Raw genomic sequence first — 23,784 nt, 5'->3', positions numbered from 1 at the left:
TTGAGATGTTTACATTTTCGATTGTTTAATTCTAGTCTTTTAACTGTCTTATGTACAATGCCTTGTCTTTTGCTGCTGCAAAGCAAACATTTCCCAAATTGGTATCAATAAAGTACTTCTTATTTGATCTTAATCCTCAAATATTAGCAAATTTAACTTTTTCAAATACTGATGTAACTACATACACATATCGATTTGTTGTATACATATTGCAAATCAAAAACTTTATTCACTACATATTACCAAAAATCGTAGTTCTATCTCCTGTTATCAATGCATTCACATTGCCCGCCATGAACTTCCGGGGAACGATCCTCGTCTACATGAACCACGTGACGATAACCGTTTTTGGACTTCCGTTGTCGTAACTCTTCTCTCTATATAGCTCTGATCTATGTTCACACTGAGACAGGACAACACATAGAGAGACAACCCAGTCTCATGGCATTTCGTGTTCACCAACACGATTTTTAATCTATTGATTCGTGTTCACCAACACGATTTTCCCCCTTTTTTTCGTGTTGCACAGCACGATTTTAAAAGCAATGTATTTCTACTGGTAATGACGCTCATGGAAGCACGGCATTCGTTTGTGTCGGCTGCCCTTAAAGGCAATGTGAGCGTCCATTCTCGTTGGATAACGGAGAATTGTACACCCGGAAGTAAGTATTCCCCTTACTGTCGATTGATTTTACAGTGATATCTGCACTACTCATCGACTAAAAAACACCAGATTATCCTTGTTAATTACACAACATTGATTGGTTCAAATTGTGTACAATGCTTTTGTATTTTTCCCCTTCGATTCGGAGAAACAAATATGTTTTCGGAGTAAAGGATAGCAGAAGACACTACACTACCCAGAATCCCCAGCTATCGTTTGGACTACACCATGTGCTCTGTTTGACAAACCCTGTGATAGTCCTCAAGCTCTGTGATTGGAGAGTGTGCTCCGAGGGTTACGCCGAGCCTCGAACAGCACTTGAAATGGGATGGAACCACGGCAGACTGTCCAAAACTGGATTTGAACGGGTCCACCGCGTCCCCCCCTGAAACATGCACTTGTCAAGGTTCAGAGGCAAATTTTGCAAATATGGCAGTAGCCATCGATCAGCTTAAGATAAGATATACTTTATTGATCCCAAGTTGGAACATTTGCGTTACATCAGCATGTGTAACAGTTGTATGCAGTGGTGTTTATTTGTAAATCATTTAGTATAATCACAAATTCTGTGTTTTATATTTAACAATTCTGTGTTCTTTATTTATTGATTGTTCAATACCTGACAAGGCCGGAGATGAAATATCTACATACATCTGTATAATATCAGTTAAAATAAGTGCTTCAACATAGTTAACATTGCTGGAGGTATGCACACATATTGATAGATGTCTTGTAATGCACTATTGAGGAACCTGCGACCCAAGTTTTTCATTCAATGCATAACTACACCATAGTTGTGTGGGCCTATATGATATGTCAATAAACCTTAGAAAATCTTGAAATCTTGAAAGGGATGTGCAAAATAGTCATTATATACAGTCTTTAATGAACTATTAGTAGAGAATAACGAGTAATGAATATACTTTATAGGGATCCTATTAATATCTAATAATGAAATTCAATAACCTGCTTTAACCACTAGGTGTCCCTTTATATCAGCTGTGCACCTTTATGGTGTAAATACAACCTATCTACCAATTGGATCAAATATAAAATAATTAGTGTTGATACTGCAAGGAGACGTATTGTGTGAAAAGAAATGTAAGATGTTGTTTAATGGCTGATATATTTATGATCCACGTCACGTTTTCAGTTCCTCATGTTTGTCTAGAAGTCTTCTCATCAGGGCTCTATAAATACAGAACTACGGCAGATATGTAATATTTAATGCAGCCGAACCGTGTATTACAATGCCGTTATGTGATGACTTCCAAAGAGAAAAGCAAGCACACTCGGAATAAAGTATTATTATTTTTAAATGTTTTCGGTCTGTTTCCGGTATTAGTTAATGACGATGTGCTGTGAGATGTGAGACTGGAATTGCACAGGGGAAATAACGTAGGCTATCTTTAGATGCGGATTTTGTTAATATGTTTGCGCTGTGGACCAACACTATACATTGACGGGGAAGGGGGTAGCAATAAAGATAACACCATTAAACAGTTACACAACATAACAGAAATAATATCGATAGCAGCGTCCCTAGCAACCACCTTGGTAACAATGAAAACTTACTGAAGTAATCTTCGTAATAACTAGCAAACTAAAGATCATTTACATCCACTGCACACATAATCTGAAATAACAACTCATATTTCTCGCATCAAATGACATCAAAACGCATTTTAATGGCCAAACTAACTTTAAAATAGGCATTTTCCACCGAGAATAAAACGAAGTTCGGCCATGTTTTTTTTTTCTGCAGGGAGACATTTGAAGATCACGTGACATAGACGCCAGCCATTGGAATGAATGGCGTAACCCTCGGAGCACACTCTCCAATCACAGAGCTTGAGGACTATCACGGGGTTTGTCAAACAGAGCACACGGTGTAGTCCAAACGATAGCTGGGGATTCTGGGTAGTGTAGTGTCTTCTGCCATCCTTTACTCCAGGGGTCTTCAACTAAAATTCAACGAGGTCCAGTTAGAGAAAATCTCCCCATGCAAAGGTCAGGAACATCAAAATGTCTAACTTGCTTCATGAATTAGTGTGATATATATTGAAGTGACCTGTAGCTTTATCAACGTCTGCATGTCATCAACAACTGACTGCCAATCAAATAAAGAAAGTACAATTAAAAAACAACAATATGTATTGTCAATTAACATTACTTAAATACTGTGGATATGTGTAATGTTCCTCTCGGGCTGCATTTACAAATAAAATAGAGAAAATAAATAAAATATCTTTTGAAAATGTGTATCTTAAAAGTGCTTAATTTTAGATACATAAAATAAAGTGTAGCAGCAGCTTGAGTTTCCCTTTTTCTTTGTTAACCGTTTCACATCACGACTTAACAGTTTCAGCCGATTATAGAACAATATCAGTCTTTACACATCATAACAATTGAACAGTTTTAAAGTTTCTCTTTCTTTCCCTCTTATATTGCAGCCCCTCACTCACTTTTTTTAAATTCAGTGCGAGTATTGAGCTCGAGCTTGTCCTGCCAGGAGTTTGTAAATCTGGGCTGAAATGGTGTCAGGGCCATTCTCATACACACATGCAGGTGCTCATTGGTTACAGTGATGCAAACACAGGTATGGTGGAAAAAAGAGAGAACTATTCGAAGCAGGAAAAAAACAGCGTAATACCATCTGACAAAGGCCTGTGCTATAATGCTTCAATTAACTGCTATTCTTTATAATATACTCAGATCAATAGGAGACAGAGATGTTAAGTTAAAAATCAAGGGTTTTTATTATTATTTACAGCAGGGGTGGGGAACCTTTTTCCTTTCAATTTGTACAACATCCTCCGAGGGTCGTACACATTATTGAACTCAACCTCTGCTTAAAAAAACTAAAATCACAGCCCATTCATTTCGCCTTTCTTTCATGCTGTGCAAAGAAAAAGCAACCTCTTAATCCAGATATCTCACCATGACTCACGTATGCATGTATGTGCATGGTGTGGCATGACCACCAACACAGAAAGATATGGACACAAGATGTGTGCAAATGTATTTAGTATCCTATCCATGTGAACATGATTTAAGTGGGGGGGGACCTAACCTTCTCCAGGGGGTCCGGGGGCATGCTCCCCCGGGAAGATTTTTTTTAAAATATTGAAGTTAAAAGCATCAATCTGCTGCACTTTGAGAGCAACATTAAGAGATCTATGGAGAAACATCTCTCAACACCCATATGAAACAGAACTGTAAGCATATTTTTCTTTTTGGATATTTTTACAAATCACTCCCCTTTTAAACTCTATTCTTGTTATTTTTAACAACTTTTTTGTTACTGTCATATAGTATTTTATACCTGTTTTTCATTTAGTCTCATTAATAACTATAATGATATCAAGGTGTGCCTTAACCTCACTGAGGTTATTTGAGCCTCTCAGGAGAGAGCTCTCTTCCACCTGGTTGTAGAAAAGCTCTTTAAATTCGTTAGCATAGCTAGCTAACCAGATGCTAATAACAACAGATCGCCACTGTGCTTACAACTAAAGACACAGCCACGCAAACACTGCGGCATGTGTACGGCTCCTTGTGGGTACTGCAATATTTGAAGAGCTGGAGCGGCGTTCCGGTGCTCTCTGTCAGCACTCCTTTCAGACGAGACATATACCACGTGAAGACACGTTACGCTCGTGTTGTGTTCAAGGAACCTGTCCTTGGCCAGGAAAAACAGGTACTCGCTTGTTTAATTATTTTTGCGGTCTAGATTTCTTCTTCTTTTTTTAAGTGAGAAGTTGTCCGTCCGTCAGTCGGACTGACGGACGGACTGGACGGACTGGAGTCCGTCCGTCAGTCGGACTGACGGACGGACTCCCACCCCCAAAACGAAAACTCTTCGGTTCTCCACGTATTACACAAGTCAACCAAATCAGCGTTAAAAAAGCGGGAGGAGCCGAAAAAACCCCTATTAATGTATTGATTATAGCTCCGGGTCCGTATAGGTCGGCGTCTGGGTCCGGATCCGGACCGCGGTCCGCCTGTTGCCGACCCCTGCTTTACTCCGAAAAAATATTTGTTTCTCCGAATCGAAGGGGAAAAATACAAAAGCATTGAACACAATTTAAACCAATCAATGTTGTGTAATTAACAAGGATAATCTGGTGTTTTTTAGTCGATGAGTAGTGCAGATATCACTGTAAAATCAATCGACAGTAAGGGGAATACTTACTTCCGGGTGTACAATTCTCCGTTATCCAATGAGAATGGACGCTCACATTGCCTTTAAGGGCAGCCGACACAAACGAATGCCTTGCTTCCATGAGCGTCATCACCAGTAGAAATACATTGCTTTTAAAATCGTGCTGTGCAACACGAAAAAAAGGGGGAAATCGTGTTGGTGAACACAAATCAATAGATTAAAAATCGTGTTGGTGAACACGAAATGCCATGAGACTGGGTTGAGAGAGAACAGTAGGCCTACACCTTTGTGTAAGTACATACAAGCAGGTCCCACAGTATGATCACAAATACATAAAATCTGTTAAAAAAAAATCTGTTTTTATTAAAAAGTACAGGCTGCATAATTGTGTTCTCAGCCTTGGTGAAACTTGACATGTGTTGGTGTGTCTGAACCTCTCTTCAGTGGTTCATTAATACAACAGATATTTCAACGTGTGCCTAATTTGTGCATGTACTGTTGAGGTTAATTTCAGTAGTTGTGTGCTATAATGTATTTACAAAGTGTGAAGAGGAGGCAACTTTAGAATAGGGAACCTGTTCAGGTCAATTAGATTCAAACTTCTAGCTAATTGGTTATAAACAAGACTTCACTTTAAAATAGGGAACACATTCTTAGATAGAAATACCTAATTTTGAGTTATTTAGACATCATTAACACTTATAGTTTCATGTCTTGTTACCTAAGAATAGCTCATATTTGTTAAGTGTTATTATTGGAGAATAACTATTCTTGTAGTACTACTGCCTTATTAGGCCCATATTGAGCAGAGCATATTAAGACCAAAACTCATGTACAACAACTTCCTTACAATAAATAAGCACTAATTAGAGGGTTATTGAGGAAAAACTCAACTAATGGCTTATTACTTGTAGAATATGGTCATTGTTACGCCCCACCCTTAAAATGGCCCTATGGGGCTAACAAAATTCCACCACTGACCCAAATAGAACACTAAAGACACCTTTAAAATCATCAAATCCATAGGATTTATTATAACCAAAACATCAAATGTTTAACTCTCCATCCTAGGATGAGAGGCAGAAACACAGCAGTCCCAACACCAGGGGCCTCTCCCTTCTGCTGCTGCATTGGAGCTTTTAAGCACTTCATTCTCCAGGTGCACCTCGTCTGAACCTCGTTACAGCAATGTAGCACACCTGGGTAGAGGAACCAAAGGGAAAAAGAAACAGGGAATACATACAGCCGTAACAGTCATGCAGAATAAGGCATTAATAAGTGTTTTATAATGACTAATAAAGAGCCAATATACTGCTAATATGCATGTTAATTAACAACTAGTTAATGGTTAATTTGTGTACCTTTTTAATATAAAGTGTTACATTTCTTTATTACCTTTATAACATTCTGCCACATGTGTTAAGTATGACTACTTAGATGATCTTTTTCTAAATGTAATTTGGTAATGTTTCATAACGATCATATCTGCTATATCGTAGTGTTTTTCATCAGATTTTCTTACCTTAAATAATGTCATAATGAATTAACATAACTTTTTCAGCCTCATTTGATTAATGGCTCTTCTGCAGAATTTGTATGTGAAAAAACAAAATGTAGACATGTCATTCATCAACAAAATCTGCATTGGGTATTAAAGTTCAAATAACAACAGCATGAGGATAATTAATGCCAACATGGTGTAATAAGTCACACAAATAAATAAAAAACAAAGCAGAAAACTCCTCGTTTATACAACACACCCTGTAACCATTCTACCTACAATGTAAAGCACATGTCTGCAAAACATTTGATGAATGTCCTTTGTATAACAATGTAGTTATTGTGTTGCATCTCAATACATTAAACATTCAAACATTGTATGTTTGTGTTGTACTTGTGAATTGCAAGATATTTACATGATAAGATTTTTCAAACAATCACCCACCTTTATAGATTTTAGGGGTACACAAAATAAACCACGAGGTGGAATTCATCAGCCAGTGTTTACTCTGGCCACATATCTGCATGAGAAAGAAAATTGACCGACCTGTCAGTGCCCATTCATTCTGGAATAATTATTTGTGAAGCTTGCCCTCTCAACCATGGCAGAATGCAATATTTCATAGTCTCACAGCGCATTAAGGAAACAGATAACATTTGTCATACATTTTTGTAGATATGATCTGTGTTGGTTTATTTGATCTATCTATTGGGATGTTGTGTTACTTTGTGATAGTCTTTGTGCATCAGTTGTCTGACAATAATTTAAATACATTTAGTTTCAATTTTGTTACTTGGCAAGAAATAACTTGAGAAGTACAAATCCTATGTGGAATAGTAAATAAGTCTGATGCAGCAAGAAATATCCAAAGTGTATGTTTGTAAAGTAAAATACATAGACTAATAGAAAATAGAAAATTCTCCTTAATGTTATTTGTTACACTGAGATGCACTTGGTAAATACATTGTTCCACCCCTCTCATCACGGCATCTCAAGCACATCTTCCATTTCTCGGCTTGTACTCTGGTGTTAATGCTAATGGCGTGCTGTTTCAGTGCAGACAGTTAATGTGATGGCTAGCCTGAGTGGACTTCTGTCCTGTATAAAACCCTATCTCAAGATGGGCCAAGGAAGATTTAGTGATGAGCGAAGGGCTCTTTTAAATGAGTGAGTGCTGGAAATGTGGAGACACATCTCCACACCCAGCCATTTGGACTGGAATGGCAGAGAGGGGAGCACTGAGGTCCTGTCCATTTGGAAGACTGACAGCACAATCAGAGACGTGTTAATCACATCTGGTTGTCTCATTAATCAAAGGAAGTACTATTGTTAAATGTTATGCCTCTGTCCATCAATGCACAAGTACATTTCTGTTAATAATTTGGCTAACCTTCAAGGAAAGTTCTTTCATCAAACACATTGAAGGAAAAGCTTGCGTTTGCTTTTTATCAATCTTTTTTTTTGGTTGCAAATCTATAAGAACAATGTTGATAAAAACGGTTTTATTACCTGGTTTAAACCTTTTTAAATATAAAATGTAGATGACATTTGAAATTTGTATACATACATTTCTCTTCTGAAAAACGGTTATTGCTTAAAACTTTTCACCCTAAAAATCTTAGGCATCACGATAGAATATGTTGTCTGAATATGTCTGAATATGTTGTCCCTAGTAAGAAGTAAATATCTCTTTTACTATGCAAGTCTCTTCCTATATGGTATAAACTTTGACAATTACAGTCAAAATATTCAAATGTGCCCTGTGGAGTTTTCTTGTAAACAAACAAGCGGCTAATTCACAACGAATTGAGGCATTAATTGCTGCCATTGATAGTACCACACATTGGGCAAACTTTTACAACAGCTATCTGCTGCGTCTCAAGGTCATATTCACAAAATATATACTGCGCTGCAGATATTACAGCACAACATGCTCATAAAGTACTGCTGTTGAGTTCCATTTGACCTTTTTTGTGTCTGATTGTAATTATACATGTGGCAAAGTATAAATGTGCTTGAGGACAATGCGTCAGATGTGAGGGGTGACGGTCAGCCTGAGCCAGAGGTCTTGTCAGGAGGGGGTTGCCAGAGTGGCACATCCATCCCAACTTCCTGAAGGCAAATAAGAGCGGAAAGAGAAACAACAGAAGCCCAAGATTTGCGAAAGAAGGAAAAAACACATGTTTTTATTTTATAATAATCTTGTTCCCATAAATGTTTCTCCTATCTGGTATTTTGAAAAATGACATGTAGGGGAGCTTCATTCATTTGTTTTGTATGACACCGTTCTCATTGGATCCTGTCACTGCATACCAAAATAAATGAGTTTGAGCAGATACCCCTTAAACTGTAAATATTACATTACATTGCATTTAGCTGACGCTTTTATCCAAAGCGACTTACAATAAGTGCGTTCAACCAACAAGATACAAACTTGAAGAAAACAGAATCATATAAGTACATCAGGTTTCATAGAGCAAAAACATTTCAAGTGCTTCTCAACTGGCTTTAGATAAGCCAGTCCTTTATTAGTATATAAGTGCTTTGTTAATAGTTCTATCGCTCAAAGTGGAGTCGAAAGAGATGAGTTCTCAGTCTGCGCCGGAAGGTGTGTAAGCTTTCTGCTCTCCTGATGTCAATGGAGAGCTCATTCCACCATTTTGGAGCCAGGATAGCAAACCCACGTGTTTTTGCTGATGGGAACTTGGGTCCCCCTCGCAGCGAGGGTGCAGCGAGCTGTTTGGCTGATGCAGAGCGGAGTGCACGTGCTGGGGTGCACAGGTTAACCATGTCCTGGATGTAGGAAGGGCCAGATCCATTCGCAGCATGGTACGCAAGTACCATTGTCTTGAAGTGGATTCTAGCAGTTACTGGAAGCCAGTGAATATGATTCAGTTACCAACAATTCTCTGAAAACACTATCATTTTACTGTAACAACAGTGGGGTTGCTCCCTGAAAGCTGATGAGTCAAATCATTTGAGACCTCAGTTAATGTGAAATGTAAGTAAGTCAGTGTGCATTGGAGTTTATTTAAATATTCTTGAAAGACTAATATATTAAAAATAATATGTAATACAGTAACGGTGTATATATCGCAATATAATGCTTAACTATAAATTATATTAAGCAATTTTTTGAAATACTTTACATCATATATTTTTTTGTATTACTCTGAACAGACAAAAACAACTGCCCTAAACATCTAAATTAAAAAGTCCATTAATAATAATATAATAATGATAATGCCATGTAATTCAACCTACACTCATTATTGATGTTTGAATGCTGTTTGTTTGTACTGTAGGAAGATTTACTGGTCATAACACCCTCTCCCATATTATATTTATATTGCTATGAAACCATCTCCCTCCCGCTGCTCTCCTTTGTAAAGTTCAATTTTTATTCAATACCTTTCATGTTGTGTGACCCAGTAGCTTCAAATCCCTTCCAGATAACATTACATTGGATACAATTGACACACAATTCCATTTGAATGTTTTGTGGAATTTTGTTCTGTATAGCACCAGGAAACAGTCTCGACACTCAGCAGTTAGTTAATGGGGATTTGCTTGCATGGTTTGACTCATCTTTCTATTTCACTGTAATGATCTTTCCATTCTGTTACAGTGTACTCATTTCAAACACGTTACATTAATCTGTCTAACAGCTCTGACCTCTTAACTCTGGACAAGGCTGGGGTCCTGAACACCTGTCCACTTCCTAACCCACTACCCACAAATGTAGCACTTGAAGTCCCCTTGTGAATACCTCCCCGTTATGGTGTAGTTCAATCATTGCAGTTAATAGAGAGATGTTTGTGTCCGCAGGGCCTGCTACCACATGAACACATCAATTCTTAATACAAAATTGATTCACAGAATCAATCATCCCCAATCGATACATTCCTTGGATTTAGATCCAACTCTCTGTAGCCTAATGCTTTGAAATTTTGCTTTTGGAGAAAGTCAAACAAAAGGTTTTCTTTAAGTCTTAGTGTCTCCCTAGAAACATGTTGACATCTCTTTATAGCAAGTTGAGGTTGAGCCAGCGACAAACACACAACACAGTCTCCTGATGAGCGCCGGCTGGCTGCCAGCTATGACGTAGTAATTTATCTCCTAAGCATTCATATCAAGTCTTGCATCTTCACTGCAGTAAATGTGATAAATGCACTGTGGTCAGCTTAGTGTCTGGCATTTTCTTATTGCGTTTGTTTGGAATCAAGTTTGTTTTTCTAATTAAAAATAAAACATTGAAAAATAAAAGCTAAACAAGCATCAATGTAAAATGCAAATGCAATGTGAAAACACATATCAGGCTATGCAGGTGAGTTTCATTGGAAAAAATGTGCAACCTTCAAGTCAGACTCATAAAAGCTGGCCAACTGTCAGCCCTGTCAGCACAGTCTGAGCGATGGACGAGACATGTCATCTCGACAACATTTAAAATGTGTTTTTAGGCCCCCTAGCTGAGTGGCTGCCACTCTTTCTCATTGCCAGGCAGATTTAATGCCCAACACTACTCCCAAAAGCAATGGCCCACCCCATCAAAGAAAGGGGTGTATTTCTCTCCATCTCTCTGTGTGTGTGTGTGTGTGTGTGTGTGTGTGTGTGTGTGTGTGTGTGTGTGTGTGTGTGTGTGTGTGTGTGTGTGTGTGTGTGTGTGTGTGTGTGTGTGTGTGTGTGTGTGTGTGTGTGTGTGAAGGGACCCAGGTGGGGATATTGTGGAGCTTGACCTTGAATTCCCTACAAACTGTTTCTATAGGTCAGCAATTTCACCTCTCTGCCTCCTGTTGGAGGGACCTGAATAGGAATGATGTGTTTGCCACTGCTAAACAGGGACCAACACAAGGTCATAATAGACAGCCCGGTAGCATACATTCATATCTTACATAACTGAACTTTGTGAAAGGTATCTATTTTTTGCATTTCAAATAGTTTTCTTGAAGTAATGAATCACTTATGCCAATAATTTAAGCAGCAGGAGATATTTCGCTGGCAAACTCCACTCCTCTACTCGAACAAGCCCAAACTTTTTACGAGCCTAACATTTTAGTGAAGGTAAAAATAAAGCTGAACAGAGCTGCAGCTGGTAATGGGGTTGGCCTGAGGCTGTATGCAGAGTAGGCAGCAGTTATAAAGACCACCATGTCCACCTGTTTAAGTATGATTGCATGTTACTATTGTGCTGGTCCCCAAACAGCTTATTGATGAAGGAATGATGGTAAATCAAGTTTAGGAAAATAATGCTAAAAGGTAATTCTAAATGCTGGCATTTTTATTTTCATTGTGCAAATCAATATTGTGGTTAAAATATTTAATTAACGCAAAGATGATTTAGATTAAAGTGAAGATCTTGAGACCATTGTCAGTGTCCGCGTGAAAGCCTGCTGTTTACATTGCACCACTGCAAAACGTATGCGCCAGCTAACACCACTGGGTTTATACTGTTGATTTAGACACACGGCAAAACGGGCACGGTTTGAAATGCATCACTGCCAGTTTACTGGCTCGCAGTATTCAGAATTGGCAGAATTGTCAATCTGGACATGAACTACCCGACAGTCAGTCAACATTTTTCAATAGCAGAATATGGATTTACATCTATCAGTGAGGCATAAACATTCATTTCAAACCGATGTGGTAAATGCAGACACATTTTCAACATTTCTTCCCTATATGAAAAGTGATCCTATTATCTGGAGGGGAGCAAAAGAGTGCAGGGAGAAAAATAATCATTATGGAAACTCCTGACTTCAGTCTGAGTGCTTTTCTCTCCTGCTGTTATTTCTACGAAGTCATATTTTGAACTGGATATAAGAGGGTAGGTTTCATATTGACTGGCTTATTATGCTCATTGAATTTGCAGTGATCAAAAGTGTTTCTGAAATGGAAGGATGAGCTGTAGCGGTAGCTTGGGTGACTGTATGGATGCTGGGCTAGCAGCTCCAATAAAGCCTGAGGGGGCTCAGGTCTACCTGGAAGTGTCTGGGAGATGATGTGATTGTTGCTGATGATATGAAGTAATGGATGTGTATAGCTTTCAATGTATCAGCAGTCTTCTACTCCTCTGCCTGTAGCTTGGGATCTCATTTTGTAAACGCCTCCAGAAAGTTACTCCAAGACACTGTGTCTCACTCCATTTATCTGACACAATGCTTTTGGTGTGTGTTTTATAATGAGAACTTCCTTTGCTGATCCATAGCCACCTTTTGGCATTTCTACCACAGTTATTTTATGTTTGATAATAAATAACCCCACAGGAATTACTTTATATTCTTACAGCAAACAAGCCCCCAGACTGTATACAGCTGATGATCGATTGACCAACAGTCTAGTAGTTGGCAAATGCACAGTATTCAAATAAATGAGACTGTGCAACAGCCTGAAGCTGAACTGAGTTAGTGATTTATATTAAGTAGCACATCGACTTCAGATAAGTGTAGAACATGTTACACATTTCCATAACATACCTATTATGGTTATTTTCTACTTATTGCACCAGTTTGACATATAATGCATACATTTTCCATGTTGGGTACCTATGAAGTGAAATTCAGAAATGACATTACATTACATTTGTTAGACACTTTTATCCAAAGCGACTTACATACATTCGTGGACAATCCCCACAGGAGCAATTTGGGGTGAATGTCACATCCCTGGCCCTGGCTGATCGCCTCACTCCCTCACCTGTGTATTTTCGCTCCCTGTTAATCACCTGCCTGGCCTCAATGAGCCTCAGCTGTCCCTAATGATCACTCCTCACCTGTGTATTTAGTCTGTGCTGTTTCCTTGGTCAGTGCCAGTTCGTCTTGTCTGTATAGCAGAAAGTGCTCCATGTTTCTCTCCTGACGTAAGCTATTGGTCTAGCTGCTTAGCATTTGTACCAACCTAGTTGGTTGTTTTTTTGTTGCTTCTCTAGTAGTTTTCTGCCAACTTAGTTGGTTGTTTTTCGTTGCTTCCAGTCAGTAAATTTTTTGATCATTGCCTGTTTTATTTTTACCTTTTGGATTAAACGCTTGACTTGACTAAAACCTTATTGCCTGGTTATGCTCTTGAGTCCTATTTTTTGCTCGTGCCCGTACTTGTGCTTGATAGTGAAGTGTCTTACCCAGGGACACAACGACATGCTGACTGCAGTGGGACTCGAACTTGCTATCCCCTGATTCGAAGTCCAGCACACTATCCACTGAGCGACAGCTTCCCTACATACAACTTTTAAATGAAAGAGGGGAAATAATGTAATGGTATACACTGTGTTCAGGGCCAAATAAAATTATTATGAATTCATTATTACAATTTATTAAAAAAAATACTGCAAATTAAAATGACTTGAAATACACGATACAAGGAAAATAAAGTAAAAGCCTATATTTGAGCTATATGTAACGTTACATTTTACATTGTCTTTGAGGTCAAATAGCAGTTCAACACAATGCTTGTTGAGAGACATTACTACTACCAAGTTTTACATTTCTACCTGGGAACTATTTCAAAAAATATCACATTAAAATGTGATGCATTTTTGCCAATAATAAAGAAAAATCTACAACTGCATATAGATAGACATTGTCGCGTTTGGTCTTTAAAACTGTAATATATGCTGTGCACTCATCAAGTGGAGACTGAGAACTCCACAGTGAAAGGAAGTTCATCACTCATAAATGGGACTACCTCTTGTAAATGTCATTACTATTGTTTTAAAGAATAATTGATAAGTAAAGTTAAGGACCAACATAGTGATGTAATCTCTCTCTCACGCCTGTAGCAAGTGACTGTTTGGCCCTGCTTCTGAGGGTCTAAATCATCACAGGCTTGTCCTTTGCACATTCCAGTTCTGATTTTCAAGTTTTCAAGTATAAAACATTTAGTTTTGACATTTTTATTTCCACTTTACTGTTCCCCTGATGTTTTGTATAATTCAGTTAAAGTACTGTTTAAAAAAACAAACCCTATCTTGCCAGCTAGGTAAACATTATTTTTAAAACAGTTGTTTGAGCTTTACTTTGATGACATGAGTCATTAAAGGTCAATCTATCTTTTGTTAAATGTAATAATTGTACTCATTGACATAGCTGCATTGTAGGATCGCTTGTAGTAGGGCTGCTCGATTATGGCAAAAATCCTAATCTTGATTATTTGGGTCAATAATTGATTATTAAAAACGATTATCCATTTACTTTGAAAACATCAATTTATTGGAGAAAAAATGTTTTAACAGTATGTTTTTAACAGTTGATGACCCTGAACTTTAAGTATAACTCAACTGAAAAACCAATATAAAAAAATAATAATAATAAAAAAATAATCGTTTTATTTCGATTACGTTGTTTTTGTAATCGTTGCAAGCCATAATCGTAATTGCGATTTAAAATACGATTTATTGAGCAGCCCTAGCTTGTAAGATAGCTTTGTGTATTCTTGTGACAGTATATCCAGCATCTTGCAGGATTTTTTGTTAATCAATTATATGATGACACACCAACTGCGAGAAAAAAGAGAAATGTAGTTCTGCAGACCACAGCTAAGTGTGTAGTTGAAATGTTATAGTGTTTTGAGAGGTAAGAGAGACACAGAAAAGGAGAGAGCGAGGAGAAGAGATTTGAGAGCTGGCACTGTTGAAACCTGTTATATCATTGAGAGTGTAATATAGAGCGTACAGTGTTGTTGGTCTGAAGAGCTGGTGACCTTCACCAGTGAGGCCAGTAATCATGTGGAACTCCTGAGCCAGGATGGGGACAGGAGCCCTGTCCATATCCCCCCCCCCCCCCCCCCCCACTGACTAGTAGAGACTGGAGCAATACATTGATTCTGCTCATTACAGTTTCATAATGCACTTCTATTGTAGCACAGCCTGTGAATTGTGTCTGTAAAAAAACCGTGTTAATGCTGTTATGGCTTAAAGCATGGTACACATTATTTCTGTTAATGTCTGCCTCACATATCTTCTCTTGTTGCCACATGTCCCCTGAAATATAATGTTGATTTTTCCACATTTTCTATGCATTCTAACCTACAGTATAGGCACAACAATCTTTTTTACGTTATAATTTATTGTTAAACCCTGTTGTTTTCTAACCAATCTAATGGATATGCATGTAATGCATGGGGCTTATATAGTATTTTCTTAATCACTTCATAGCGATTTAATAAGAAAAAGCATTCAAAACATGATTCTCCTATCATGCACCTTTGCCATTATGTTATAATCAATCGTATAATCCTATTACCCCATTATTTGTAGAATGCCAGTTTTATGCTACCTGTTGGAATACTCTATAGTTAACATATTTAATAAGCATGTGTGTGGTATACAGGATTACAGATGTTTTATATATGTATTGGAAGCCTATTACATTCCCTGCTGAGCTACTAGTGTAAGGAGATGCAACAACTGTCAATGTTGTGACTGTCAAAACCTAATTTCAAATAGCTTTACAGTATGATAAAAGTATTACGTTTAAATCACCGACATACTTTGGTATGGTTGAAAATATCACATTTATCAAGGGTCCTGCACTCCATGTGTTTTTTTCCCGCAGGTGTTGTCACCTATTTTAGCTGATTTGATCTTCTCTCAGGACTTTGTGGCAGAGTCTGTTTGATTGACAGGTCACTTAGCCTTCTCTTCTTTTTAGCTTTGTTGCAGCTGCTATGACAGAACACCTAATACTGTTATCAGTCTCATTGGGACATGGCAGAGGGGGGAGTCATGCATCCCAACCTTAGCTTCTGCCCACCACCAACCCTCACAGAGGTCTAATTAGTCACAGCAATTGAAAACACCTGTGTGGGCCTTGGAATGGTGGCAGCACTTCTGCAGGAAAATATTACTATTGATAAAAAACGTTTTATTTTTGGAAATATTCTGTAACATACTGTATTAACTGAAAACATGAATTAGTAGCCTACTGAGACTTGTAAACATAAAACATGATTAGATATTGAAATCTGTAAAGTGACAATATGAACTGACTGAAGTATATTTCTCTGCTTTCACTTAGTTTATGTGTACAATATTTTATTCAGTATTAACAATGTTTAATGCCATGTCAGAAGTCTCGATTAAGTTGAGAGCTCATAAAGTACAACATTTGACCTTGAGTTAACAAAGTTGTGAAACCAAAACTGTAACAAAACAACATTGTCTATACAGGAACTGTAACAATGACCAGAGTATAACAAACTTTTACCAATTGTTTAATTGGTTTCAGACATCTCTGACAATTGGAAATCAGAAATCCTTTATTTGTCCCACTGCTGGGAATCTACATTGTTACAAATAAATTAGGTATAGTTACCATATTAAACATAGAGGTAAACACATGTTAAAAAAAATGGTTGGGAGATTGGACAGGAGAATGATGAGTGCTGAGACAATATAAAGTCTGAGCATAAGCTAGCAGTTTGGTTGGGTCTCAGAGATGGAGACAGACCTCAGGCTTGAGCCACGCTGCCACCAGAATACCACATAAGCTTGACGCTCTTTCTTTTTTTTAGCGCATGCTTTTCAGGTTGCAATGCTCTATTAGACAAAATGTCCATCTGCCAATATATTCTGAATGCACTATGAGGTTGTTAACATGCCCTTGGCAAAAAGGGTTTAGGTCTATGGGGCAACATTTCCATAAATCGTGACAGAGGCAGCTTTATTGCAGGTAGTAAATAAAAGCTCCTGCCATATTTTATGACAGCCATCACTAACTCATTCTGATTCTTATTACCTCTCTGTTCTTTGACTTGCGGGACCATTCACAGACGCATTCTGTGCCCAAGTTTATGCCGTCTAAAGGATTGATTGTAAAATAATTTATTCCGGATGTAATTGCCCCTTCAGCTTGCGCCACACTTTTAACTTCAATTGCTGTTTTCTTGTACATTATTACAAACGCAGCCTCAGGGTCAAATAAAATTATTATGAATTAATTATTACAATTTATTAAAAAAAATACTGCAAATTAAAATGACAGCCTCTTTCTGAATGGTTTCATATAACATTTACATATGGATGCCTGTACAGGCAATTTGAGTGGAGAGCTGTTTAGTACAGCATGTTATGGAGGTGCAGAACACAATGAGATCATCCATATTGAGTTTGAAGGGAGCACCCACATTTTCTTTTCACAGCACAGATAATGAGGACATCTAAACGATTGAATTGCAAATCATTGACCAGTTTATTGTATAGGGATAGTTGTTAATGTATTTTTTTTAATTAAGAATTGGCATAAACTTTTATATGAAATCCAATTGCAGTACATTTATTAATTGACATTGCTCGACAAGCTGTTATGATTTCCATTTTCCACATTGATCAGTCATCTGACCGATAAGCCTGGCACATATGTCACAGCAATCATATTTACTAATCGTTTTCCACAAGCGCTGCTCTTTTCTAGCCTGGCTTGTTTACTTATTTGAATTGGCTGACGGAGTCGTAATCTGCTTATGATCTTTTGCATTTGGTTTCCAGGAGCCATACTGGGAGTAATGCTCTATTCAATTATCTTCCTTTGTTGACCATCATCTGTACATTTTACAGTGAAAATTAGAACTTAAAGACAAACAAACGGACTGGCGTAAATATTCTAGCTTTTAATATTTTTGCAAAGCCAACATTGGTAAAGAAATCAGGGAAACTAAATAAAGGCTCCACCACTGAATATTTGGTTGAATCTTGCTGTGTCTCTGATTCTGATTATAATTTGATTGTTAATCATTACCCAGAGGTTGGCATTGCAAGATAAATGAAAATGTTACCATTGCCCTGAACAATGATTTCAGGAGAGACAAACAACCAAATATGTTCCATTACAGACTTCCAAACTAGACCCCTGTACTGGGACACACATGGGCGGAGTGAATGGGGATGGATGGTTGGATTAGGAATGCCGGGAGCGAGTAGATTATCCAGTATCTGGGCAGGCAGATGCGCAGAGGAGAAAACGACTACACAAAGAGCCAGATCTCCATCAGGGGATCAATTCATGGTTGCTCGCTCTGTCACTTCCTCTAAAAAAGCAAATGTCATGTTTTCAAGAAGCCGGCATCGGAAAAACATCAAGATGACACTTTCTCTCAGTCTTTCTCTCCTCTTTCTACTCCTCTTTTATTCCTCCTTCACTCTTTAGCTCTTCATTGTGCCCTCACTTACTCTCTATTTCTGGGTTCAGTTGTAAGAAGTGCAAATGTCTTCTTTCGCACTCAAGAGACACATGAACGCACACATGCTGTAACCTATATTTGCTGAGTATGGTGAATGCCTATGTGTACATTTTTTAAGAGGTTTAGCCAGCCGGAGCTGGAATGAACGTTGCTGTTGGCTGAGTTTCTCTGCCTGGGGCCCCTTGCTTCGCTCCCCCATTTCGCCCAGTAGAGCTCCATCCTTATCGCTGTCCTGCACCCCATCCCTGCTGAAGCTGGGCTCCTCTCCTGCTTGACCACATTTATCCAGGGGCCTCTTGTCTGGCGGTGATAAGCTGTCAGACTTACCAGTATGATGTAGGGGTTCCCATACCCCCTCCACTTCACTCCTCCCTACTCTGTTTACTCCCTCAACAGTAGATACTGTTTTGGTGACTACACCAACAATACTTCTGTGCATTTGTCTATACATCTGCCATGACTATCACACACTGAACAGGTTCCCCTCTTATTCCCTCTTCTCCTTACCCCTTCTGTTTCTCAGTACTGAATTAAAGAGGCAGAAAGTATTTTGAAGCAAAAACAACTTTGAATGGTTAGTGTAATGGGCTCAAAGGGACCTTAGACAAAGACACTGTGAATGCTAATTCTAGTTACAATTCACCAGATTTGTCTGTGTGAACTCATTTTACACAAGAGGCAACAGACATCAAAGTCCATCCCTTTTATCCAATGATGACACACGGGCGAGTTTGTTTTGGAACATCTGTGTTGTTTTTCTGTCACTGAACTTTGTACTTAAAACTTCTTCCACATACAGTAATTGTTCGTATATGTGCTATCGATTGATGTGTTGTTTTAATCAGCTGTTGTTGATGCACACTTTTTTTCTGGATAGAAGAGTTTGACCTTCTTAGTTGTAAATTCAAACTGTGCAAGAGCTTGAACAATACTACTGCCATAATGGCAACAATTGTTATTTTCAAGGTCCTCGATCTACACGCGTGGCTTATGAAGGAGCACAGCCATGTGACACAGACTGTAACAAGCTGTCACCGTAGACCACTTACTATTTAGCACAGGCTGTAGCACAAGCTGTAGCAGACGCTCCATGTATTTTCAGGTCGTCCTCTACTAACCGCTTGCATCTAAGCTATGTGGTGCCTTGCCAGCATCATTTAAATTTGGAGCCTAAGGTACCACACCAGGCTCTTTATATGCAAAAAGAATAATCTCTGAGTATTACTGTTCAACACAAAAAGCTACAGGCTACTGATGAGAAACTCCTACTTAGGAGTAGACAAGATACACTGTCACATTAGGGTCTGGATTTACCTAGTCTGGTGAAACATAGCTTTGTAATTGTATAACTCAATTAACAGGGGTCTGTCATACTTAGAGTTATGTTCTGCAGCTTTGGTGCAATAGACCAGAGAGAAGCAAACATTGCGCTTGTTTATCTGTCATCGCAAATGTGTATTGCCAACAGATGCTCCTGCTGGTTTCTTAGACAAAATATACATCTAATTCCTCCTGTACAGAAGCATAATTATAGTTCCTGGTGTTGTTGCAGGTTGTCTTGAATGGAAAGAGAGATACCATAATGCAAGAGGAGAATGGAGGTGTGGGGGGCAGTTGCAGGCAGGAAACGAGTGAGATTATGTACGGATTTAAGATATTAATTTGCAGTGTGTATGCAAAATGATGGACTTGATCATGAGTTTCCTTAAAGGCTATAATTACAACATTAAAGCCATGGTGTGTGCACGAGACCGCCTGTTCATAATCCCGTCTGTGATGTACCTGTTTTATGAATTTGGGAGCATAACGACCTTGGAGCTTCGTCAGAGAACTGTGGCTGGTGTCTTGATAAGCAATGTGCCTTGCATCCAAAAGACTCAAACTAAATCACGGCTGTTCTTTGAACGCTTATAATTTGTTACCATTTAAATGTTGGTTCTGTTTTTTTGGAAAAGTTGAGATTTCCCACAGTTTTTAACATGTTATGCAATTTTCTTTTCCATTGGAGCATTGCCACAGGGAGAATGTGTTATTTCAGTAACTTGCCTTTCACTGATGAGAAATGATTACTAGTTACTTATCTCTAAAGTAATTACTTGACAAAATGCAGCATGATCAAAGTTATGTTTAATACATTGGCAGATTCATTAATACTAAAGACAATCATGGGGATAGAAGAAGGCAAGTAAAGTATTTTACTTGCCTTGTAAATGGCTTATGGTGTGTGATCCACAGATATAAATTAGAACACAAATATTTTGGTTCAAACTCAGAAATCAACATCAAATCACATTGTACATTTTTAGATGTACACTGTGGTTGAAGACATGCTCTGTCATCATGTTACCTTAAAAATGTTGTAGTTTCAAATTCATGTTCCAAGAAACAATTTCTTAACAATGTTTTTGTTTGACTTTCTGTGCTCTGGATATGTTGTACAGTTTTGGAAGCTGTAACAGCAAAGGGGGATGGGTCAGGAGGGGAGGACTCTACAATTTCCCCACCAGAGTGCTCCTTTCTGGTCTCCTAATCTCTTTTTCCCTGCCCTGTCTTTCTCCTTTCCTCCATGCTCCATTGCCCCCAGTCAAGCCGGGCTCTTTGGCAAGTATGATGCAATCTCCACACAAATGTCTTCCAGATAAAGGCATCTCTACAAAGAAGTATCTTGTCTTTTCTCTGCCCCTTTGCTCACCTGGTATTCTTACTTGCCTGTTTGTTGGTTTACACTAGAGACAGCCTCAGTCCAACACACCCCTGAAGGAATCTTTCTAGAGTGCTCCCACCTCTCGTCTCTTCCACGATGTGATGCTCTGAGCTAAAGACAGAGCGCAGAGGATTGAATTCCCTCTGAAACCCAGAGTGAGGAGGGCAGGGAATAATTCAGCAGCCGCTCCAGCAGCAGCATCAGCATCAACAGCGGTGGCAGCAGTGAGCGTGAGAGAGACGGAGAGAGAGGGAGTGTGTGTGTGTGTGGAGAGCTTTAGTGAGAGCGAGTTCCTATGCACTGTGCCGAGAGTAGCTGAGCTGTGCCGTCGCGTGGCAAGCTGTGTGTTCCTGTTCCCGCGCGCTCTGGTGAGGCAGAGCTTACAGAAGGGGAGAGATGCGGCTTCACTCGGAGCTCCAGCATCAGTGAAGATCAGCACCCAGCCGGGGCATCTCAGAGCAGCATGGTAGGACTAGAGATCCACTGCTGACACCAGCGTGACTGATGATGACAGCCCACGCGTGGGTTACCATGCGCCACAGCCGCGCCGCTCTAGGAGGAAACACAGCCATGTGAAAGTGACTCGACCGCCAGCAACTCTTGGACATGTTTTCCAGAGCAAAGTCTGGATTTCTTTCTGTGTTTGAACTTGTTTTTTTTCTCTTGGTACTGACCGGCTGTCCCGCACTCACCTATCAGGCAAGGACTAAAGGCAGATGGAACAAGGGGGGTAAGTGATGATCAACTATGATCTAAATGTTTAGTTTTTGCACCTGTACTGTATCAGTATGCTTTCAAAAGGGTTTCAGGTGATCTTGGGTCGGACGCTGTTTAAATGAACCATCCTCATCACAGACTGACCTTTCCTTGTAACACTTTTTGATATGGATGTTTGGTGCCATCATTAGATGTTGTGAACATCTGGACTTATACATAATTGTTGTTCTTCTGGTATACTTGGTATTGTCTTTTCAATTATAACTGACTGTCAGCTGAGAAAGTTGACCTCTTTGTTTTTGTGGATTAAAGTGATGACCACTGCTGTTTGCTGTGCTGTATGGTTTTGTCCAACTCTTCAGTGGTAGCCAATGTAAAGCTGTCCAACAATATATGCACATAAGGTATATTAATACACACACACGCACACACACGCAAACACACACACACACACACACACACACACACACACACACACACACACACACACACACCCTCTCTGTGTGGCAGAGTGTTTTGATGGAGATCACGTTGGTCCGTGTGCCCTGGAATGTTTGGTTGGCAGGACATTCCAGCAGTGTTTCAGAACTGTGATATTTGGTTTAAAGACTTAGATCACCAGTTTCGAGGAGGGGTGTTAATAATTAATCTCAGCCCCTCCGTGGGAGCGGTCCTCTCGCCCCTCTTGTAGCATTTAATCCCCTTTGTCGGATTAAAGGAACCTCTAATCTTAGTGATAGTTCTCAGTGAGAAGGCTGAGAGATGCTCGCCGTAGCACATCAGCAGTGGTAGCACTGGGGGCTCACGCTCAGTGGGACGTGCGTGTCTTCAAAGAGGCAGTGTCACCACGGTGATCTATTTAATGATTCCTTGCCACTTTGCTTTTGCTCTTGTTCTGCTTCACTCGTTATCTACTTAACATTTCTTCAAATGCATATTTCTTGCACCCCCTCTTGTACCGTGTCCGCGCACTTCTCGCCGACAAGCATCATTACATCACAGAAGTTTTCACTTAATGACTGGGACCATGCTCTCAGATTTGTTACACACTATTGGATAATGAAAGCATTTCTCTTTTGATGTCTAGTTCTTCTCTTACTTTAATCAGTTCATATGTGCATAAATTACTACAGTGAACATAAGAAATAGGTCGTACAAATTGACGTTCATTAAAAAAAATGTCGCCGGATATTGGTCTGTCAATGTTACAACAATTCTGATAAGAGGAACATTTTCAGATAGAACGAAAATAAAGTTTCATTCTACCAGAGCTTTCAAAAGCGAGATGTATTTTCAGACCAATTTCTTTGAATCACTTGAAATGAAGGGTCAAATGTGTTCAAGGTTGCAATTTGATTTGTTTGGTGCAAATATGAATCAGCAATCTGTAAACCAAGGGTAAAAGCAAAGTATGAAATCCTCGTGATAACTGGCCTCTGGTGAAATGGAGGGCACTGACCTCCCTCCGTGTAATTAGACTATAAACTCCATTCCTATCTGTGCACAGTTGAACAAATCATACCACAGCTATACTCTACCTTGCACGTTTAAATAACATTTTGAGACTTGTTAGAAAATACTTATATTGGCATAACAAAGATAAGATCCTTGTGTAGTTGACAAATGTTTATTGAGGAGTTGTCATAACCCTAACCCTATAGAAGAGGTTGGATCGTGTCATCGCTTGTTCTTACAAGCAGTCATTTTCATTGACTGTAAATTGCCGTTCATTATCACATTTAGCGCCATGCTTTTCACGCTTGTCATCTGCCACTTCATAGTGTTAGCTAAATTATCAATATTTTTCCTGCTGTTACTTTGCTTTTATATATGTAAGAACACAGCGGAGATTTGCACACAGAATGCAT

The 23,784-nt window shown here is 39.0% G+C and overlaps 1 protein-coding gene across 9 annotated transcripts in view; it reads left to right on the top strand.

Moving 5' to 3' along the window:
* Positions 1-21,322: 21,322 nt before the first annotated feature.
* Positions 21,323-23,784, top strand: part of robo2 (roundabout, axon guidance receptor, homolog 2 (Drosophila)) — a 284,651-nt gene continuing 282,189 nt past the window's right edge. For 3 of the 9 annotated variants that reach the window (XM_034207224.1, XM_034207222.1, XM_034207215.1), the window contains exon 1: positions 21,323-21,929. In XM_034207224.1, the coding sequence (XP_034063115.1) occupies positions 21,806-21,929 (124 nt within the window). In that variant the 5' untranslated portion in view covers positions 21,323-21,805. The remainder of the gene's footprint in view (positions 21,930-23,784) is intronic. The other 6 variants (XM_034207223.1, XM_034207212.1, XM_034207213.1 and 3 more) reach the window with 4 other exon arrangements.

This window comes from Gymnodraco acuticeps, unplaced genomic scaffold (assembly GCF_902827175.1).
Source record: "Gymnodraco acuticeps unplaced genomic scaffold, fGymAcu1.1, whole genome shotgun sequence".
NCBI classification, from domain to species: Eukaryota; Metazoa; Chordata; class Actinopteri; order Perciformes; family Bathydraconidae; genus Gymnodraco; species Gymnodraco acuticeps.
Note: the sequence above shows the minus strand (reverse complement) of the source record. Positions and strands in the feature narration are given on the sequence as shown.